Source organism: Tachysurus vachellii, chromosome 2 (genome assembly GCF_030014155.1).
Source record: "Tachysurus vachellii isolate PV-2020 chromosome 2, HZAU_Pvac_v1, whole genome shotgun sequence".
In the NCBI taxonomy this organism is placed as follows: Eukaryota; Metazoa; Chordata; class Actinopteri; order Siluriformes; family Bagridae; genus Tachysurus; species Tachysurus vachellii.
Window position 1 is genome coordinate 9,597,990 of NC_083461.1, and position 24,450 is coordinate 9,622,439.

Genomic DNA, 24,450 nt, shown 5'->3' on the forward strand with positions numbered 1-24,450 from the left:
TGTGGCAGATGCTTTTATCCAAAGCCACTTACAATTGAGCTGAGCAGCTGAAGGATATGAATCTTGCTAGCAGGCAGTAATTTAAACCCTCAGCCTTGTAATCGGAAGTCCAAAGCCCTTTCCACCGAGCCCTCAAGACTTTATCATTATAGTCCTTGTCGACCAACTTTTCCTGTGTTCTTTATGTGTTTTTAACACCTGTCACGTGTAAAAGATTTATAGTTGTTCCAGCCACACTGTCCGACAATCTTCTTCTCTCTTCTCTCTTCTCTCTTTCTTCTTCAACAGTCACAATCTGAATCCAAAAGCTGCTATGGCTTATCCACTGCCTTGTGAAGTTCTCAATTCTAAATGAAAATGCTTACATCATTTTTCTAACACCTTCTTCAAAGGTTGATTTACATTGAAAGGTTCACACATTAACAGCAATCAATGTAGTTAGTTTGGGTATAATTGCTGCCTCATAGCTCCAGAGTCTGTCTGTGGTGAGTTTTGCATGTTCTCCCCAAGTTCACACGAGTTTCCTCCAGCCAGCAGATATATTGTCTTTGCTCAATTACCCCTAAGTGTAAATAAGTGTGAAAATGTCTGTGACCACAATAAAGTGTTTACTGAAGATGCATGAATGAACAGCAATCAGCTTTTCTTTTGCTTCACAAACATTCAGCAGTTATTACCAGTATGTGAAGCATATTTTACCCAAACATATATCTACTGTTACAATAAACATGTGCTTTATAATGATATTATTTTAAATTAATTTGCAGATTGTTTGTTCCTTTGTTCAAAATTAATCTTAACATTAATTTAAATGGAATTGTGAGCATCAGAAAGTGATTTTTGCCTCAGTTAACATGTGGTAAACGTCCACCTCAGGTGATAGAGATGATACGATCTCTCAAATCCCTTTCAGATTTGGTCCGGGATATATACTGTACCTTCACATAGTGTAGAATATGAATAGTTTGGCAGCAGAGACATTTGAGAGATTTGAAATATTTGAAAACGTACGACTGTGGTTATTAACCCTAGTTATATAACTGCAGCTTGTACTGCAACCTTAAACATTTTTAAATGTCTTCATCATACATAATCGTTCAGTGAAATGCTAAGGATCTGTTAAGTTAAATATTCACACATCATTCCTCTCTTGAGTTTGTGACCTTAGTCGTACATTGTGTTGTAAAGAAAAGGTAGCATTTTTCACTTCTGCACAAAAGCTAGAAAGCACAGAATCTTCTTTCCGGTGTGAATGAAAACTTAGCCTTGTTGGTCTTTAAAGAAGCAAAGGTTTTCATTGAATTGACAAGGTTAGTTTCCTAAGGTCAGAAATGACTGTTTTAACATGGTTAACATTGTTAAATACAAATTGAAGAGTGCAAGGTTACAAGGTTAAAGTATAAGGTTATTACCTATAAACAAACAATTAAAACCATACTCAAAAAGAATACACAGAAAAAGGCATTATGTAAATATTGTTGCATTAAGAGCACAATGTTCCCTGAGGTTAGAAACCACATACATATACACCTTAGTTATTAATATTCATTTATCTTCAATAAACACTTTACCTTCATCAGGGTTGCAGGTTTCAGGGACAGGACATGGCAGTTATTCAAGCTATCAACCGCATTCTTTAAAAAAGGTCAAGACATTAATGATTCCCCACATTTCTGTGAGGTAAAAATGGCTCTAATGGTTAAATGAATAAGATTTGAGTTTTTTCTTTTTTCTCATTGAGTCTGCCACCATTTTTACCCATGTACAGAAAGCTCTGTCCCAGTTACGGTGTTTCAGTTAGAGATAGAACCACAGAGACTGGATCATCAAAACATTAGACAAATACAGGACTGGAGGCCTGAGCAAAGGCTGAGACAAAGCCATGAGCAGCATTAAAGACAAGGCCTATGACAGACAGAACTAGCAATAGAAAGTAAATTAGATAGAATAGCATTAAAGATAGAATTTGAGGGTTTTAGGGGCCAGCAAGGGTTTTAGGGGCCAGACCTAAAGATCACATAACAGTTATAAATCTTTATGGACCAAAACCTAGGTTATAATAAAAGAGATGGTTTATTGTGTGCACAAAGACAACCGGGGCGTTCTATAGTCTAAACATACAGGATGTTGGATACAGCTGACTTTTTACTGAAGTTAACATGCGAAAGACACTCTAGTGTTAAGAGTGGAAAAATAAAATGACAAAAATAAAAACATCATGACCCAAAGAGCTAGCATGAACATCATAAAGGAACAAAGAATACACATGAGTGCATCATGAGTGAACTTAGACTTTTAGATTAGACTGAACTGATTTTGAATGATTAAATCATCTATTTAATCATAGAGAAATAGAAAATAGCCCCACAATTTCCCCTTTGGATGACTCTACACATCCATTAAAGCAAGCTTAAACTATCTGCACAATTCTGCATATAATAGCCATTTGCAAGGTGAATATACATCTACATATCCCAAGAATTGGGATACATCTTACTCTACAAACTGCAAGCAAAATCTAGGATAATAAAATGGAGTGAAATGTCATATTGAATGTATTTTCACACTAGCAAGCAACAGGTGACATTTGATTTTCTATGGATGTGTGTAACAAAGAGCCATGATTGCAGCGACAGCACCATGTGACATGTGAATTTAAAATATATTCTGTGCAACTAGGCATTAAGTGGTAAAGCAACCAATTTATATGATGTGTGAAGTTTAACTACCTGCAATTAGGTCCTATATATCACATGTAACTGTGTTTCATCCTATCCTGTCATAAGTGACCTCTCCTTTAAACGTATATAGGGGCTTTACAAGAAAAAAACAGAGCTGCGATCACTGATGTTTCAGTTGAATATGTATGAAAAATAGAGTCATCTTGCTTTGCTAATTGGTTCATGAAGCTAGTATGAAGCCTAGCATGTAGCATGAAAGACTAAGCTATATCCATTTGAAAGAAAAGTGGTGTATATAAAACTATATAGTGGCCTGTAGCCTATATATTTTGGTTAATATAGTTTATCATCAGAGCTAAGTAAAGATACCCACAAGAAGCATACTACTAGTAGAATAAACATAAGGTAATACAGCTGATGTTCCTAACATATGCAGAGTAAATTGTCCCTTGAACTCGTTTGACTATCCGTGCAGAGTTGCACCTTTTCTTAACACGTCCGTTTACATTTCTGCTCATTAGAATGGTAGCTGCTTGCATCTATCACAAACCAACCCTAGGTTGAAGACAGGATCTTATCTTATCTTCTGATCATGATTATCACACTTGCGGTTCAGTATACAATCCTACTGTTGCTCAAAGCCTGCAAACATTTGCTACATCCATCGTGTGCCATCTTTGGTGGCATATATGCACTTTACATAGAAATGTATAATATATATGAGCATCTATGTTGCTCGGAAATAGTTTTCTTCTGATTGTACACCTCTGGGATTTCCCACAGTGTTGTCCTGATATTGAGCAAAGAAAAAAAAATAGGAACAAGAGGATACATGTTCAGAAAACACTAATGAATAGCTTCTAAAACTCCAATATCTTAGCCCAACAAAAGCCCTTTTGTGATTCAGCAGACTCTTGTTCCAATTGTCTCATATTCCTACATTTAGTACGTTTAGTTCCTATCTAGACAGACAGATAGATAAATAATATGTGTATAAAATAATGCTACTATCTGTACTGAAAACAAACCCATAAGTAGAAATACTAGCACAGTTAGCATGGTATCTTCTTAATTAGTCTCAGCACAAGCCTGTTTATTATAACTGCATTATCCTATACAGAATATTTTTGAAAGTTTGTATAGAACTTTTTTGGGATCTGTGGGATTAGACAGTTTTACCCTCATGATCTTTATTCATAACTTGTGATTGTATTCAGTAAGAAAGCAACAATTCCAGGAATTCTAAGGTGGAAATAAATGAAGATCTGAATAAAGGCGACTAGTCATTTGTAAGGACAGGGATAGAATTTGTAGCTTTTGTTGATTCTTTTTTGAATCTCCCTCATTTGATGGAATTCATCAGCATGTTCTCATACTTGCAATTACACAATTCTCACTATTCAAGTCAAATAAAAAGTGAGGATAGAGATGGAATTAAGCTTGTAGCATTTTCTGTGATTTAATTCATTTACAATTCAGTACAATCCAATAACGTTACCCTTATTTATGAAATCGTATATATTTGTATATTTTAGACATGTAGGACATAGTTCAGAATGCACACTGGTCTATGTTATTTTGTGTATCTTTAATTTTGTGTATTGTATTGTCTCTTTTGTCTCGCACTGTTGCACTAGGTTGCACACAATGCACTTTATGTGGTTGCACTTTGTTGTTCTGTGTAGCACCATGGTCCTGGAGAAACACTGTTTCATTTACATTTACATTTACAGCATTTGGCAGATGCCCTTTTCCAGAGCGACGTACAAAAGTGCTTAAGACTCTATCATCGAACTCTGGTTCACTAGGCTACAGGTACAGTGGACCTAAATTACTGTTCAATTATTATAAATTGTGTATATATATACTCACATACAACAAACAAGGAAGAACTTGCTTGTTGAAGTGTTTCATGAATCAGTAAGTCTTCAACTGTTGTTTGAAAATAGCCAGTGACCATAGCTGTCAAGACCTCTAGAGGAAATTCATTCCACCACCTTGGTATCATAACAGAAAAGAGTCTTGTAGTATACACTTACCTCTGAGGGTGTGAGGTGCAGGGTGAGGAGTGATGAGGGCTTTGAGGTAAGAGGGAGCTGGTCCATTTATGGCTTTGTAGATAAGCATCAGTGTTTTGAATCTGACACGTGAGGCTACCGGAAGCCAGTGGAGAGATTGCAGCAGCGGGGTGGTATGTGAGAACTTAATCAGGTTTAAAACAAGTTGTGCAGAGGACGAATTGCATTCATAGGTAGACCTGCTAGCAGTGAGTTTCAGTAGTCCAGTCTTGAGATGACAAGAGACTGAACAAGTACCTGATCAGCCTGTGTGGACAAAAATAATCAAGGAAAAGGACAGTTGATTGTCCATGGATACCCCAGGGTTGCTAGCTGTGACTGAAGGGGACATCAGATCGTTATACAGAGATATTGCAAGATCATGACCTGAGGATGAATCGAATGTTCAGTTTTGCTAGGATTGAACTTCAACTGATGAGCCGTCATCCGCGATGATATATCTGCCAGACATGCTGAGATCCGAACAGAAGCAGTGGTATCTGTAGGTGAGAAAGAGAAGATAAGTTGTGTATCATGGGCTTAGCAGTGGTAAGAGAACGCTTATGAGGAAATAACTTCACCAGGAGAGTGAGTATACAGGGAGAAAAGAAGAGGAACAAGTACTGAGCCCTGTGGGACACCAGTGGAGAGTCTGCGTGGAACAGATGTCACTCCCCTCCTTGTTACCTGATATGAGCGTCCTTCCAGGTAGGACACAAACCATTCCAATGCTGATCCGCAAATCCCAAGACTCCTGAGGGTGGACAAGAGAATCTTGTGGTTGACCGTATAAAATGCTGCTGAAAGGTGGAGGAGGATGAAGACGGATGACAGCTTGGCTGATCTAGCAGCATGTAGTTTCTCAGAGACGTCCAATAGGGCTGTCTATGTCTAACGTGCTGCTTTAAAACCAGATCGGTTGGGATCGTTGGGATTATAAACAATGCGTTCAAGAATTTTTAAAAGAAAAGAGAGAAGTGATACCGGTCTGTAGTTACTGATATCTGATAAATCCAGAGCAGGTTTCTTCAGGATGGGTTGCTCCCATGTAGGTAGTTGGTACATAACCAGATGTTATGGATCCATTGATGATAGTGGTGATGAAGGGCAGAAGTTCTTGTGAGGTGGTCTGGAGCATAGTGGAAGGGAGTGGATCCAATGGGCAGGTGGTAGGATTGCAAGACCGGATGAGTTGTTAAATCTCTTCTGCTGTTACGCTGGAGAAATGTGTTAAGAGTTAGATTTATGTGTATTGTATAATAATTAGGTCAGTGGAAGGACCTTACGGATAGCAAGACAAACGTTCGTGTGTGTATGTGCTTGAGAGAGAGAGAGAAAGAGACAGACATAGAGAGACAGACAGAGAGGCAGAGAGAGAGGGGGGGCATGTGCAGCTTTCTAAGCTCTGTATGCATTTACATTGGTTTTCACTTCATGCACTTGAAGTGTGCTGTGTGATTACACTATATGAAGGACTCTAAAGTCCAGTGGAATCGTGCGCGTGCCACCTCGTACACCTGCTTTGCACACCTTGTCTCCTGTAAACTTTGTGCTACAGGCAGTGGGGAACTCAGTGGGGAACTCTATTCCTCTTTTGCCTTACAGGGAATAACCCCATGATGCTCGTCTCGCACTAAGCTAAACAAAAGCATTTTCTCCTCTCTGAACTTTTTGCTGGAGTTCCCCATCACTCCGGAGCCGAACAGCATGGCGGGTAACGGACAGACCGAAGAGCCTTGGAACTACAGCAGCGCGGAGCTGCTCGAGCGCACCACCCCGGTAAGACCTCGTTCATTCCATGGATCATTTCTGTCTTGGAGTGAAGTTTTTTTGGTGTGATTCTTTGATTGTAGGCTGAAGCAACATGCTCTGTTACTTAACTCTCAGCACTATTCTATCTGAACGGTGTAAGATCTTAAAGAGCGCGCGCGTAAATGAATGGAAATGCCTGTGGTTCAGTCGTCACGCGCTCCAAGTCAAACTCATCCACACTGATATGGTGACGTTCAACAGAATCATGTCTGTGTGGTTTCTGCATCGTTTGCACGGTGCATTTACGCGTGTGCACGTGTAATATTTTTCATATACTAACAACTTTTTTTTGTTTAACTTTATTGGATAACTTCTATGCAGTTGTATTAAATGTTGCCAGCAAATACAGATGTGGAACAGCTGCAGTTAAGTCAGATAGCCGTGATTTATCACATGCCCCTGATTAATTTCATCTATAATAGAGCAGGAAAAGCAGGTGCTTAAATCTCCCTTCACAAACTATAAGTCTGTGGATATACAGTACTGATTTGTTGTCTAAAGACTGATCCATACCAGATTAAATTGTTGTAGATAGAAAGATAGAAAGAGAACATACACGCACACAGTGCTTTAAGCGAGATTAGTGAACCTAGAAGAATGTGAAGGATGTGATATTGCGCTATGGTAATAGTTTCTTTGGAATTGGAGTTAAACACAAGCAACAGGAGTTCAGCGGCGCTGGAGAGACAATTTGCGCTCAACAGCTGCTGCGCGCCGCAGCTGGATTGAGACAGAGAATCTTTCTCAGTTGAATTATTTTGGGTGGGAGGTGTGACGTCTTGAGTTGATAGTAAACTACATCACATTGTCTTGTAGCCCATGTGCCCAGTCGCAGAGGTGACATTATTTATGAGACATTTAATGCTAATAAACCGGTCGATGTTAATTAGTGCACTATAGATAAGGGCCCTATAGATATCGCCACTTGTGTTTTTCTCACTCACATCGTGTGGCTAGGAAGAAAGACAAGGAAGTATTGATGAAAACGTATTGGCCTGCAGAATCGCTTGCCCGCTATTTCCAAAAAGTCACTAATCCTTGGGAAAAGTCACTAATCCTTGTTTAAAAAGCGCCTAGAAGTCGCCCCATGACGTCATTCGCTAAATTGCATGACTATTTGCATAACAAAACCTCTTACTTGATAAAAAAAAGACACTTGCAGTATTATAGAAGTGAATAGAAATTGTTATCAGAATAAAAAAGAATCATTTTTTATGCTACGGGTACTATGAACTCACCAATAGGGTTCCTAGTACTGGTTCTCAGAGTAATAATGTTTATCAGTGGGTTGTGTAAATGGCATTCCAAATCAGTTTTCTTGCTATTAAAATAAAACCTTCCGGATGATAAGTGTATATTACATGACTCATATAATACAAGGTAAGAGGAGAAGTATTGCCATGGATCAAGTGCGCTCTCCTGTCTAAGCTACCTTTCATTGTTGCTGCACTAATTTATTCATAATATTTTGCTGTTCGTATGAGTGTAGCATAAATGTTTCCCTTAAAAAAAAAGAGGTCATCTTTGGTCATTGCATCAGAAATATTTACACATTCACAAATACTGTTTGTTGCACAGAGACGAACTGTTCAGTGATTTTTTTTCCACTTTTAAAACTATTTTTAAAAAATTATAAATCTGTATAAAAACTACCAATTGCCCAAATTCAGCTTTTAAACAGTTAGTTTGCTTGGTAGTGGTTACAAATTGTGTCACAGAAAATATGGTGACTATGAAAAAGGGGACACTCAGCACTGCTACAGCCCACAATATGGTAAACTAAGGTCAAGCTCCAGCTGTACTTTACTCAATTTTTATTTGAAAATCCATTTTAACAGCTTCTACTTATTCCTGCCCAATAGTGTTTTTCAAGGATTCATATATTGTCATTTAGGTACATTTGTAAGGAGGAATATAGCTTTAACACAATTCTTCTTGTGCCCTTGGCCTTATTTCTCATGTGGTTCACTGTAATTTGGTGTGTGACTTCTGCTTACAAATAGCACATTTAGCTGATGGTCAAATTATTAAATACACTTGTCTTTAATTGTAAGAATTAAAAACACAACCCATATGATTTTGACTTGCTCTGTTTCACATTTACATTTCTACATCAAGTGTCTCTCTATAAAAACTCAAGGCACAGTTTAGCTTATTTGGACATGCCTTCGTGGTCAATAAAGGACACATTGAACTTGGACACGATCCTTCATAATCAAGGGATGTGTTCATTAGAGTTAGGAGAGTTTGAGCATGCATAGTCCACACTCTAATGGACCTCTGACTTTTAGCTCTCTGAAAGCATAATCTAAGGTCATTGATTAGGTGACCAACCACATAACAGCACAGTTTAACAGAACAGTGATTTTGGAAGATGTTTCATTCATATTGATATAAACAACTAGCTATGAATTATATGAATATCTCAAGCCAGAACAGTGTAAGTAAACAGAGAGTCTGAATGAATCACCGTCATGTGGCTACCATGAGACATCAGCACTCCTCCATTCCAAAATTCAAAGTTGCATAAGATGGTTGCATAAGATTGGTCGAGCGGCAATATTGAGGAACCTCAACGTCATTTTATCTCAATTCTCCTTCAATTTTCACATCAGTACCAAACAAGTAGAGACTATTTACCACAGCCCTGACCAAATACAAATGTTTTACCAACTTTTAAAGCTTAGTCTAAGTATTGGAACTGATAATGAACAGCACATTATTATCATAATCACTGCATGTTTGTGTAGTATTGAAAAAATAGTGCTAAAATGGTCAATCTTTTCTATTTATTTATTTATTTATTTATTATGTGGGGCAGGGTATATTTTACATTGGACTTCATTTGATTTGATGCTGTCACATTTATAATATAATATAATATAATATAATATAATATAATATAATATAATATAATATAATATAATATAATATAATATAAACAATTTAATACTCTTTAATTTTATCACAATTTTGTGTTTAGAACCTGCCCTTAAAAATATTCCCAAAGAATAATAATAATAATAATAATAATAATAATAATAATAATAATAATAATAATAATAATATAAAAAGCATGGTCAATTTAAAATAAGCAACTAAATTTTATTAGATTTTTGAGATGTCAAATTATTGCTTTATTATATCACTAGTGCTGACACCACTGACACTGGTGTTACTGGTAGTCATTCAACAGTATCACACTGTAACTGGTAAACAACAATTTTGCCAAGATCCTGTAGATCAAGATTAGCCTAAATATTTATTCCATGATTGACAGATATGTTTATCGGGCAGCAATAGATTCCTATAGATAGCAAGGTTTTCTGTCAATGTAGTTATTAATAATACCTGCTTAGTTAAACACCATTCACATTCTAGCTGCTGAACTGAGCCTAAGGCACTGGTTTAAATAGATTCTCTTCCATTTTCAAGCATTTACATTATGACATTATGTAGAGTTGGAGCCTGAGGATAGACTCACTTAAATTCACTTAATCTTTTATGTTTAAGTTTATATGATACAGTAATACCTCAGTATGAAAAAGGGACCTACAGCAATGGATTTTTATGTGACAGATTTTATATTTAGCTGCTATTTTCAGATAATAATTTAATTTTAATTATTTTAATTATTTTAATTCATTTGTCAGAAAAGACACAGTCTTAATTGGAGGGAATTTAGATGTTGTAAAAGACCAGGCCTGACTTTAGTGTGATGTCACCCAAAAAGTATTTAAAAGATTGAGAGTTAATATTTCATAATGACTTTTTTGTTATTTCTTTATTTTTCAAAAATTGATATTTTACTCCAGGTTGAATCAGGAAAGGCTGATTTACATGCTCATTATAGTATAGATATGTCTTGATATCTGAACAGCAGGAATTACTGAACTGCTGAACACTAAGATAAGAGGTTTGTGGTAGCTTAGTGGTTAAGGTGTTGGGCTACCAATCAGAAGGTTGTGAGTTCAATCCCAGGTCCACCAAGCTGCCACTGTTGGGCCTCTTAGCAAGACTCTTAACCCTCAATTCCTCAGCTGTTTTTGTCAGGAATGGCTTCCCTACTAGGGGGACATTTGTTTGTCTTATACCATGTGCTTTTGTTTTTGTTGTATTAGCCCCGCCCTTTCCTTAATCTGGTCCCGCCTCTGCACACCTGTTCCTTGTGTTTCAATAATTGCCTTCCCTATTTATACCAGTTGCTTTGCTGTGGTCTTGTCTTTGGTTTGCTGTTTCTTGATTACTGTCATCTCCCCTCCCTGTGTCAGTGTTCCAGCATTTTATGTCCTTGGTTCCCCATGTTTTTAGCCTTGGTTATTTTTTCCCTAAATAAACCCCTTTTTATGTTGCCCCTGTATATGGGTCTGAATTTTATCTGTAGAGATACCCCAGTTTTTCTGTCAGTTTTAGCATACACATTTGCTTATCTCACTTTGTATGAAGTTGATTTGAATTACATTCATAGAAAATGAAATTGGCATTGTGAAGTATAAACTGAAGCTTAGCTATGCACAAAAAGTAGCTATAGTTGGATTTAACTTATTAACTGTGGTTCAATAATTAGCGCTCTTGTATAAGTCAATATACAAAGTCATTTGAAGCTATTTTAACCTGCATACAGAACATATTAATATTGGTTCGCTTTGGTTCATATGGTCCTTATTAGTTCTAAGATGTTAAAGTAAATTGTGGGCTTTAATCTGTCTTCTTTTTTAACATTTCTTGTGTTTCAGTTATGTCATTGAATGCTTTGGCCAGATTCTGGTTTGATTTTTCATGCATAATACATGCAATGAAGGTCAGGGGTTCTCTTAGACTTAATGACTTAATCACATCAGTAATACCCACAAGATTTAGATAGACAGTTAATACAAGACATCCCTCTGTAAATAACCACCTGACATCTCTTGAAGCAGGCACATTTATTACAATCCTAATCAATACTCCAGACTCACTATAGCACCCTAGACAACCAAAGCCTGGCTACTTGGAGGATTTTAAAGTAGCTGGAACTTTCACCTAATTTGTAAACAAGGCCACATTTCACCCTGATGTTGAAATTTTCCTAATCTAAATCTACTAGTATGAGCACACTGAACAGTATTCCACTATAATTGTGATTTTGTTATACTATACAGTGCAATTTGGTTACAGCCCTAGTTTTTTTAATTATTTAATTTTTTTATTTCAAGTTCTGTCCTGGCTCAGTACCTGTGGTATCTTGGTAAGAAACCTATGAAACAGGTTACTTAGCAGTGTCTATGACAACAAAATGTGACACTACAATGTCTGAAAAAGCATCATTAAACTTATCTGGCTCTTCCCTTGTCCTGTTCTTTGCTTGTCTCATTTTACAGGTGTCTATGATTCAAACTCCTCACTATCCTTTTCCCACCGTGGATGTTCCAGACCATGCCCACTATACTGTCGGCTCTGTTATCTTAATCATTGGCATCACTGGCATGGTGGGCAACTTTCTGGTCATGTACGCCTTCTGCAAGTAAGGGACTTCCTGTTTTTACTGTTGTAGCTCTCTTGTAAATAAATGTATGCAACGCTTAGTGTGTGGAATTGAACCTTTGCTCATCATAGTTCTGGGAAAAGAATGAAGCATCAGATCACTGCAGCAGTACAGGTTAACACTGGGTGTTGTTCATACATCTGATAATGACGAAGGTTAGCAGGCTGCTGACATAACATTTACACTTGTAGCTAGCGACCTGTGTGTAAATACCGAAAGGTAGAGAATTTTTTAGCAATGTTTTATACAAGAGCCTCAAACATAGAAAGAAAGCAGCACTAATCCATGCCAGTATCCTGCCATTGGTGTTCAGCAGGTTTTTTTGGCTTCTAAATTGTGCAGTCACCAATAACTGAAAACTTTCACTCTCAACCCCTGGCCACTTTCCCAGTCCACTTTCCCAGTCCAATGCAAAAACCCAAACGATATGCAACTAAAACTTAGAATTACACTTCTAACTTTCTGTCTGTCTCTTATCCATATGTCCCCTTGTAGGAGCCGAAGTTTAAGAACACCAGCCAATATGTTCATTATTAATCTGGCCATAACTGACTTCCTGATGTGCGTCACTCAGACGCCCACCTTCTTCATTACCAGCATGAATAAGAGATGGATCTTTGGGGAGAAAGGTAATCAGCATTCAGGAATGGACACTGGTTTGCTTAATCTCTTCATCTTCTTTAATCGCTCAGTTCCAGGCCATGAAAATGGGAAAAAAGTGTGTAACATCAAATCAGGTTTAGAGGCTGGCTTTGAACATCAAGTGCTTTATGTACCATCCATTCATCCGTTTTATACACAGGGTATTTGCTATTACAGCTTTCTTTTTGTTATACAATGAACACAATAAGCAGCTAGTGCTGAGAATGAAAGGAAATCTTTTCAGGAAAGATAATATTGAGGAAGCCTTAAAAGGGAGTGTTTAAGTGCGTAAGGTTTGAATTGATTTAGAAAGCCTCTCAGCTTACTAGCATATAATTTTTATATTTGGATTTTAGCCTTCTGAAAAATCTTCCAATCATTTGGAGCATTGTAAGTATGAGAAGCAGAGTATCCAGGGCTTACTGGCTAATGATTAACATGTCATAGCAATTTTAACAAGATAAGGAATATGTAACACATATAAACTATAGATAGGGGGCACGGTGGCTTAGTGGTTAGCACGTTCGCCTCACACCTCCAGGGTCGGGGTTCGATTCCCGCCTCCACCTTGCCACCTTGTGTGTGTGGAGTTTGCATGTTCTCCCCGTGCCTTGGGGGTTTCCTCCGGGTACTCCGGTTTCCTCCCCCGGTCCAAAGACATGCATGGTAGGTTGATTGGCATCTCTGGAAAAATTGTCCCTAGTGTGTGATTGCGTGAGTGAACGAGTGTGTGTGTGTGCCCTGCGATGGGTTGGCGCTCCGTCCAGGGTGTATCCTGCCTTGGTGCCCGATGACGCCTGAGATAGGCACAGGCTCCCCGTGAACCGAGTAGTTCGGATAAGCGGTAGAAGATGAATGAATGAATAAACTATAGATGCACAATGTGGCCAAAGTGCTTAGTAATCCAGTAGCATTAACAAAGGACTTTACATCATATAGAGTCATACTGTAGAATACTGTCATCCTCTAACCAGCAATTCCACTAATTTCAGAGATCCTGTTATTGTTAGGGTTGTTTTTTAGGGTTGTGCAAATTAAGCCCTTCACAGTGGCACAAAATGTAGAACACACAAAAAGTGTGGCACAAAAAGTTGAACTTCAAGAAGTGCAGCTGCTCTTACAACTGTAATCAGGAGAAGGGGAAGTAGTAGCTCAGCATTTAATGTGTGTGACTACTGATTGGAAGGTCATGAGTTTAAATCCCTGGGCCACCAAGCTGCTAAATGAGATGTATAAATGAGATACATGTAAGTCATTCCAGCTAAGTGTCTACTAAATGCCGTAAATGTAATGCAATCACTTTATTGTGTTCAAATGAGACCAAAATGATGTGTAAAAGCATGTTTTTCTGCCTCTGCCAAAAGCTTAGGTCTTAGACATACATGCATCTTTAATAAGCTAGCACAAAAATGACTACTTTTATACAAAAATAGTTCTCAGAAAATCTTAGAAAGCAATGATCCCAAAATTTTCAAAACAGGGTACATCATCCTTCAGTTGGATAGACTGAGAAGCCTTTGATCACTAATGGAAGTATGTGTTAAACCTTTGCTTTTTGAAGCGAGGCAAGTTACTGGATGACTGAATCAGTCGAAGCACATTGAGCTTGTTTCCTGGTCAACTGAAAAATACATATACATAAATCTCTCTCTTTCTCATCCTGTCTCAGTCTCAGTTTAATAGACTTTCCATTTTCTCTGTTTTAAATAAATAAATATTCATTCATTCATTCATTCATTGCAGTATTCATTAATTTCTTGTGGTGGTCATTTATCTTAGTGTGTAGAATGTGTACCATGGCAATAGCTAAAAACTAGTTTGGTTAACTATAGATTGCTTTTTATTATATGTGGTTTATTATATGTGAGCCGTACATACTAATAACCAAATACTTAATACTTTTATTACTTAATTAATTACATTTTTCTGATTGATATTTTGACAAAACTTCTGGCTTGATGATACCAGTATGCTGATTTCTGGAGTGTTTAATTCATACTCGGAGCCTCTATCTGTGCATTCTTCTTCAGTGTATGTCAGTGAGTGAGCTCTGAGCTGAGCTCTCATTAAGTTGATTGTTTTTCCTGTCATGCAGAGAAGCAACTGAATGCAACCAAGGAGAGCAACACAACTGTACAGCTTAACTCTAACTACTCTGAACAGAGGGTATAGAAGCTACATATGCCACAGAGATCAGGGATGAGTCTTTTGTATATTTTCAGTGGTATCAAGTACAGATTTACAATAACTTAATTTTTGCTGTACAGTAGTAGTAGTATAATCTTTGTAAAGTACACCAAAGCTTAAAAGGTGCCTGGGAGGAAACAGCAGTATATTTCGTATTTGGCTTTAGTATATTTCATGGCTTTAAACATTCACTTGTTTCTTTTTTTTTCTCTAGAACTATAAACTATAATTACATCAATCAGGTGCTTGTTACTTTGACGTTGTTTGCTTGATTGAAGTGACATTTCCATAGTGACAGAAAGTAAATGTGACAGAGAAAGTCTAAAGATAACTAGAGAAATCTAAAGATTTCTTTTCTTTCTCTCTCTCTCTTTCTTTCTAGGCTGTGAATTGTATGCATTTTGTGGTGCTCTCTTTGGGATGTGCTCTATGATCACACTAATGGTCATTGCTGTGGATAGATATTTTGTCATCACTCAGCCCCTGGCCTCCATAGGCAAGATGTCACACAAGCGTGCTCTTATCATCCTCGTCCTAGCCTGGCTATACACCTTGGTTTGGAGCCTTCCTCCCTTTTTTGGCTGGAGTGAGTGGACATTGTGTCTCTGTGTCTTTTGATCACACACACACATACACATACACACACAAACACACACACACACACACACACACACACATACACACACAGACTATATACGACTATATTGTGTTGTCTCCTAGGTGCATATGTTCCTGAGGGCTTGATGACCTCCTGCACATGGGACTATATGACGTTTACCCCATCTGTTCGTGCCTACACAATGCTACTCTTCATCTGTGTCTTTTTTATCCCTCTGTTTGTCATTATGTACTGCTATTTCTGCATCTTCCGTGCTATTCGCAACACCACCAGGTTGGTTCTTTTTAAGACAGTTTCAGTTTTAAGACAAATAAAGGATCCACTGATTAAAGAATGCCTTAAATCCAAAATATTATCATTGCATTTTTATGTTTTTGTGGTCAAATTCTGCTGAATATTTTTTGTCAGCTTTGTTAGAATAATGCAATTTTTTTTTCTATTTAATTAATAGCATGTCAATTTAATTAATGTCATTTATTAATATACTAATTAATTAATATTTCAATATTCTGGTGTATTTCTGTAAATAATTGTGCTACAAGTAAGCTTGCAATGTTTTTTACAAATCTGCTATCTAACTATATATCTAACTTAGGAATAAAACTAATTGTTTGGACTAGTTTGGATTATTATGAGCCATTTTCAAAGTTGGTGCTATTATATAAACCTACTCTAAAGTCCTAAATAAATGCAGTGCCATGCATAAGTATTTTAACTACTTGAATTTCCACATTTTGTACTATTACTAAAACCACAATTGATGTCAATTAATAAAAATTAATAAAATGAATTTAAAAAATCACACCAAATCCTGTTTGGCCAGTTGAAGCATCTCAGAATAGGATATTCAGAAAATATGGAAAAAAAAAAAAACATTTATTGGTGTGATGATAAAAAATGCTGACTAAACTCATCAACACATTAAAGCATTGTTCTGGGGGATGCTTTTACAACAACTGGGGACTAGTGCAATATGGATAAAGCCAAATGCAGGGCAAACCTAGAAACAGGTTCAATAGGACATCCCTAAGAAATAGGACATCCCTAAGCATATTGTCTATAATGACTCCATTAACAGACCAGGTCTTACTCTGACTGAGAATCTGTGGTCAGACTTGGAAAAGTGCAAGAATTGGCAAACATTTAAGGATCCAGATGTGTAAAGCTGGTAGAATCTAGATTTTTAGCTGTGGTTGCAACCAAATGAAATTCTATGAAGTATGGACTCCATAGGATGAACCGACAAAAGTCTGGGCTTGTTTAAATATATAAATAATTTTAAATGTACATATACACTAATAATATGTACATATTTTTCACCTTCAGATATTAGATGTATGTTGCTTGCAAGCTGGTAAAAATCCACTTAAGTCCATTACAATTACAGGCTTAACACTTGAATATGTAAAAGAGTTGAAAGAAGTCAACAAATCAAAGGCACTTCATTAAACTGTTTCTTATTATTCGGTAGCTTTGGGAAAGTGATATTTCTTTATGACAATGTTCTTAAAGTATTATTGATACAGATTGTGATTTGAATTGAATGTCTGTGTTACAGTGCTGTAGGTAAAATCAGTGAGGAAGGAGGAATCACCAAAGATTCAATCAAAAAGTTTCATCGACTGAAAAGTGAATGGAAGATGGCCAAGGTGGCTCTCATAGTCATTCTGTTGTATGTGATCTCCTGGTCGCCATATTCTTGTGTGGCTCTGACAGCGTTTGCAGGGTGAGGAACAATATTTATCTATCAACAGCTTTAAAAAAAACTTAGACCTTAGAAGTGTACTTAGAAGCTTGAAGTCTACAGTATCCATTTGAGATTATCCACTGAAGCAAGGATGAGTCTTCGACATAAACTGCTTTTAGGAAGTGAAAATCTCTAGGGTGTCCATGTGCAAAATCCAAATGAGCAGAGAACGTAATGTGATTAGGGTCCAAACCAAAGAGACAAGCATGTAAATTAAGCTCTTTAACATCACAGACAAGATGCTAGATGGAGGCTGAGAGTCGATGTGTATCGGTCGATGTAGAGAGTGACATGATGGAGCCTCTATGGCAGAACTTTGACAGGAAGTGAAAATCATCACAGTTATCACAATACTGCAGCTGTTTTAGCACACACTATGTATTGATAGTCTTTGATTAAAGCTTGATTCTCTGTAAATAAACAGGCTAAAGAATGGCCCAGATGGTGCATCACTGAGAAATCCCATGTTTTAAATCTCAACAAGGCTTCTAAAGCTTACATTACCACAAATAACATAATCCTTTTCTATAACCAGCACAGCAAAGTAACACAAAGAACTCGAAAGAATTTGAAAACATTTCTAGAAAATCAGGTACAGTATGTCTTTAAGCTTTAAGTTAAAATACCAGAATAATACAACTGCAGCTTATAAACAATGGGATGTATAAATATGCTGAGTTTTTATTCCACGGTAGATGAGTCCATGTAAACATTACAAAGGATTTGTTCAACTATCTGTAGTACTTATATACTCAGTGAATAAATCAAAATAATGTAGCAGTTAGCCTAAAAATAATAATCAAAAAACAGCCAAACGTCTTGCAAGAGTGTTCTGGTAATATAGTTATTTAGCAAACAGTAATGTAAAGATCTAATTTAAATATATAGACAAAATCTAATTAAAATATATAGACATGGGCACGATCCTATGGGCATGGGCAAGATCCTAATTTTAACTCACAAACTCCTAATTAGTAATATTTAATCTCAGCTGCTAAGGTATCTTTGCTCATATACAACATCTATAAAAAATTCTACACAGCTCTATTCAAATCGATTGAAATCAAAATCTATTTTTTTACATTTGCTTTCCACCTTTAGTGCGATATAGCAACCAACAAAATTCAAGTGAAAAACAAAGAAATATTTTAGAAAAACAAACAGAATTTCTAATAAAGTTGATGCATAAGTATGCACTTATAATGGGTTATATAGCTGTGAATGAATCAAATCACCTTTAATCTCCTGTTTAAAAATAACTTTAGTTCACCTGTCATCAGTGAAGCTATTCCGATTAACCACAAAAAATATGTAAGGTTCTGATGAAACCAAGGTAGAAACTTTTGCATGCAATTTGGCACAAGAAGAAGACGTCTTATCACTCAAAAAGAACAGCATACCCACAGTGAAGCATGGTGGTGGTGGGAGCTGTCAATCAATGGAAAGCTCAGATTTTTCTAAATATAATGTTATAATTTTGCTGCCATTATTAAAAATAAAAATGTGTTCTTAATCTATTAGGCCACTAATGCAGATGTGAAATGATAAATCTGTATTGCTTGTTAACTTCTCCAGCTTTGTAAATATACTGTGGTTTTACTTAATTTTTTACGTCTCTTGTGTTGATGTTTGTTCAACATTCATTTTATTGAATTCTCTCCATGTAGTTACGCTGACTTACTCACCCCATACATGAACTCTGTTCCTGCTGTGATTGCCAAGGCTTCAGCTATCCACAACCCCATCATTTATGCCATCACACATCCCAAATACAGGTACTTCACTCCACTGTGTGCTGTGCCATTATGTCATCATCCTGAGTGATGCTGCTGAGTGAAGCAGACTAGAGACTAAAAAATCTTTAGGCTTGATTGTGTTGCGCTAGAGCGGCTCTATGAATGGGAATTTAAATGGTCGGTAAAATTAGTTCGTTGTACCAGTTTACGTCATAAATCTCCACATATTTTTCTCTCTCTCCCTCTCTCTCTCTAATTATTTAATTATTTATTTATCCATTTATTCATTTATTATTTCCTTTCCTATTTTTAACTCTATGCATGATTAATGGTTCTGTTATACGGGGGTTTATTCTATTTACTAGTTGCTGTTCTCCCCTCTCTAAATGAAGTTTAGTTAAGTTCCATTTAAGTGTAAAGTAACATTAAGAGTGTTCAGTAGCGAGTAAGTGAACGAAAGTGAAAGTGTAATTCCTCCTAACTCCTCCGCCTGTTTACTGCTCCCTCAACGTCCGTGCGCATCTTCCTTAAAGTAAAACCAGTTTATTTTTTTAACTTTCTTTTTATTACTGTATGTTTTATACAAAATATACAATATTTTTCATTTATAAATACAGGTACTGTACATTTTTCATATTCAAAACATATTTTCATATATATTCTTCATATAAACAAAACAACTGGAGTGGAATTTTGCGAGCTGGAACGGATTAATGGGATTTCAATTAATTCAAATGGGGAAAAGATACGAGCAATTTGAGATACGAGCAAAGTCACGGAACGAATTAAACTCGTATCTCTTGGTATCACTGTACACAATGTTTACAGACCCAGTATTTATCTCTCATTTTTTTAATAATGATCCATAAACTATGGTCCAAAATCTGTGTCTGATTTTGTCATGAAAGAACTGAGATCAATTCATCTCAGCATGAAAAAATAGGAATGATTGTACACCAAGAATGCAATTATGGAAGAATAATAACTTCACTGTGGAACAGAATCTTAGCTTTGTGTCTTTGATTATATTCCTCTGACACCACACCTGTTTTGTTTAATTCCTTTAATATGCTATACTAATCTACACAACAGAACTGATGTAATTTTACCGGAAAGGATCATACCAAATATATTTTATGTAGGTGTTTAGAGAATTCTTCAGAGTAAATGCATTGATCTTTAAAGTTAAATTAAATTCATTAATTTAATGTAAAACTAGTTTAATGTTTAATTTTTTTTTTGTTCCAACAAAAATTATTTTCAGCCAAGTTTAAAGAGACCGAACAATTAACAAACTGATTGATATTTAGAGTGAAAGGTGTGGTTTTATAATTTAAAAAATCAGCTAACTGTGTTAGTGCCCCACTGTTTTTGACAACAAAATATATTATCCACAGGATTTAATTATGTCTTGTTCGTTATTAGAAGGCAATAATGCAGATCAAAGTCAGGATCAAACTTTTTACATCTAAAGTCTATTGATATTACAAAAAATATTTCATTTTATTCTGCAGTGTAATTACAAAAAAAATAGCAAAAATAAACCCACAAAATAATAGTTGTGCTATATTTTCAGGAATATGACAGTGATCTTGTGATATGCCTCATCTCAGACTAGGATTCTCAGACTTTTCTCTGGTCTCAAAGAAAATACCTACAATTTATGTTTATGTTTGTCTGTAATATACACTTGTGTCTTTTCTTTTCTTCCTTTTTTTCAATTTTTATCTCTTTTTCCAACACCCGCCTGTGATGAGTCAGATCTGCTTTAGCAAGGTATATTCCATGTCTGGGCGTGCTACTGTGTGTTCCTCATCGAGAACGCTTGACTAGCAGCAGTTTTATGTCCACACGCCGCTCCACTGTGACCAGCCAGGCTTCAGAAATCGGCAGCAGCATGCGTCAATCCAGCAGGACGCGCCTGTCCTCGATGTCCGACAGCGAGTCTGTATGAACACGCCTTTACCCATCCATCACAGTTTTCCTTTTGTTGTTTCACTTAGTATGAGGCTTAGATCATCACTTCTGCTCGGGTTCTCTGTGTCTATCTCAGGCTTTGACGGACACTGAGGTGGACATGGCGAGTGCACTTTCTCGTCAGGTGTCCTACGAAGGGCGTAAAGAGCTGTCCGACTTTTCTCTGAAAGTGAAGGTGAGGGGTCGAGACTCGGGTGGATTCAGGAGTCCTGTTGATACAGGTCTAAACCTCACCGGCTATGCTTATATCAGTGTGAGTATGAGTCCACATTATTGTTTGTGCTCATTTCACCTGGATTTGTGTAATTACATCATTTCGCAAGTTATTTCCAGAGAAATTCTCTTTGGAAATTCCGTAAAAATTAAAGGACTATTTTTATGATATTTAAAGCTGCCAGTATTTATTTTTAAATGACAATTAATTTAAACCTGCTATCACCTGTCAGTCCTCTCAATCATATCTAATTGTTTCTTGGATCCCATGCTGCGTTCACAACAAGTGATCAGAACCTGTTACTTCCACATCATCAGTACTCTAAAGTGGGAAATGGTGGTGCATTAAGGTTCTTAAGGCAAAAAATGAGCTTTGCTCTTAGGTAGAGGTGGCATACTTCATTTCCCCTGTCATTCGCAATGACAATAGTCAAGCATAGGTGTCTATGAGCTCATGACTTAAAAGTGGTTGGATAGCTCTTTCTCCCAAGTGTTTTATATTGCCCTCAAATGTTGCATGAGCAGCATTTGAAACAGATGCAGAGGAAGCACGTGATATACACCCTGCCCTCACGGGTTGGTAGCTGTCGTATGATGATGGGGAGACCAATCTGGAGTCTGGGAACTGGCTATGACTAAATTAGGGGAATGAAAAAAAAAAAAAAGGGAATTAACATTTGGATAATCAAAGAATCACCCAGTACCTAGGGATTTCAAATATTAAACTCAAAAGGCGCCTTAAAAACTTTTTGTCCTTTCTTATTGCTATGAGCTCTGCAATGCTGAAGACTTCACAGAATCAGGGAAGTTTATCGAGGACTCGATTGTGAGACGTCTTCAGCATTGCAGCGGTCATAGTGAGAGAGTTTATATTGCTCATTGTGATCAGCGCTCATAGTGAGAGAATTTGGAAAGCCATTGAAACAGATCTTTCATTCATAGGAAGTCCAAAATCTTCAAGTTCCCACTTCACGAACACAGCATCATTCACTTACTTACTCCCGTAAACACCTTTATTATGACATAAAATATTGTAGACAGCGTAATCTTGATTCTGCAGTTTATATTCCAAGTAAACCTAAGGGTTAGAAAATCACAACTCGCAGAGGACCTTCTCTAATTCATTTGAACTACTGTAGTTTTTGTTGATTAAATTCATCCTAATTATTTTCCACACTTAATGGATTAATTATATCTCTGTTTGTTTTCTTTCCAGCCACATTGCATTATATGGGAAAATTTAAAAAAATAGTTAGCAATTAAAATTAGACCACAATATTGATTTTGGTCTCTTTCTGCCCCAATAAGTTCTGAAGGGAATGTAATCTGGTCAGATCACTATGTGGCATGAAAGAGCAGCTTGATTTAAGTCACGTGGTGCGGATCGTTGTGTGGGTCAGTCAGAACTGAGCGATTAAGGCAGGGTGTATAATTCTCTGCTTCTAATCTCTTGCTCTTTGAGATAATCCCCAGAAACAGCCTCGTGTCCACAAGACTTGTTTCAGATGAAACGTGACCAATGTGTCGACTACATTATGTCTTCTCAGACATGCCACGTTTACTATCACCTGCCAAAAGCCCAGAGCAAATCAGGAGTAAAGATTAGGACAGATGGGTGGGTGAAAGACATGGATAATAAACTATTATTCATTGAAATTGTGCTATTATGCTTTCACAATATACATCCTGTTATTATCCTGAGATTAATTCATATATTTTTTACATTGCATTTGTGAGTGAATTTAGATTCCTCACAATTTTATCAAACCCAGAGCTATACTGGAGTTTTTTCAGGAGTCGATCTAATAAAATAAATGTATTAACGAATAAATTCAAGACAGGTCTCCTAATTCTCTATACAAAGTGGGGCTGTGATTGCTTGTTGTATTAGTGATATAATATGTTATGAACATTACTTATGTAATAATGTATCATGTCAATAGTTTATACTGCGTAATAATAATTTGCATGGAAGTGTAATGTATATTTGTGCAAATAATTCTTGAGATAAGGCAAGACAAGATGAGATAAGATATTATTGTCACTGTAATGATCAACCCACTAGATTCTATCATTACTGAAGTGTAAGGCAATCGCTATGACATAAGAATACATATAAACGTATATACAAATGCCAGTAGACAAAAGGTTAGAATGCGTTATAACATGTTATAAATATATATATAAACATATATATATATAGGAAATAATAAGTGTGAGTAAGTACTGAAACTAATTATTCTGGTCTGTGGTTTTACAGACTATGATGGACAAGGATGACATCTCCATTTCTGAGTCTGTCCAGTCCAATCATCTTCTCTCCACTGTAAGTCCAAAGCTATTGCTATATTGACTGCATTGGTATCTGTGCTGTAAATATAAAGATAAATAAAGACTTCTCGAGTAACAGACACGCAAGCAGGATTTAAAGAAAGGTGATGACAATAAAGAATCTATCTATCTATCTATCTATCTATCTATCTATCTATCTATCTATCTATCTATCTATCATCATCTATCTATCTATCATCATCTATCTATCTATCTGTCTATCTTATTGAATTTAACCATTATTAAACCTCAATAGTTTGACACAAAGAGATTTAGTAATTCTTTAATTTAATTCCCTTAAATCTTTATGGATGCCTTGTTTTTAGACAGAAACACATTAACTGAATCCAACATTACCATGAAAGAACATGTCAGTAGAATGTTTAAATGTTAATATAAAGGCTTTGAACACATCACTTCTTTATTTGAATGCATTTGTTCAATACATGATTGTTCAGCTCAACTGGCATAGCACCATTTTTCAATGTCTTGCCAGAAAATCCCTCTATGCTTTGGCTTTATAGTGTATGCAGTGTGCGTCCCACCTTACAGTCGTATTTACATAGAGCTCATCAGTCAGTCCTGACATGAAAAAAAAATTGTTAGAGGTAAACATTTAGCGAATGACACTGTTTTCATTCTGTCTCATAGCCAGCACATGAGCACAAGAAGCAGACAGCAACTATTCCCTCCATTGTTGTAACCTCCGAGTCCCATCCTGCCGTCCTGTCCGATGTGACCAATAGCCACCCTTCTAAATGCCTCCCCAGCGTTTCTCCAGTGGTGCCTCTCAACATGGAACCTCTTGTCATGGACCAAGTGAGCAATTCCCAGGCCTACAATAATCCTTCCAACATTAGCATTCCTCAGCATAGAATCTGAAAGAAAACGACTGTCCTGTCCTTATCTCTCCCCTTACAGTAA

General features: G+C 36.6%; 1 protein-coding gene across 1 annotated transcript; it reads left to right on the plus strand.

The window, feature by feature from the left end:
- The first annotated feature begins 4,444 nt into the window (after window positions 1-4,444).
- Window positions 4,445-24,413, plus strand: opn4b (opsin 4b). The gene is made up of 12 exons (XM_060889890.1): window positions 4,445-4,496; window positions 6,344-6,517; window positions 11,911-12,053; window positions 12,570-12,703; window positions 15,286-15,489; window positions 15,624-15,795; window positions 17,081-17,248; window positions 18,937-19,044; window positions 20,767-20,953; window positions 21,059-21,235; window positions 23,456-23,521; window positions 24,178-24,413. The coding sequence occupies exons 2-12, from the start codon at window positions 6,446-6,448 to the stop codon at window positions 24,406-24,408; spliced, it is 1,662 nt and encodes a 553-aa protein (XP_060745873.1). The 5' UTR covers window positions 4,445-4,496; window positions 6,344-6,445; the 3' UTR covers window positions 24,409-24,413.
- Window positions 24,414-24,450: the final 37 nt, after the last annotated feature.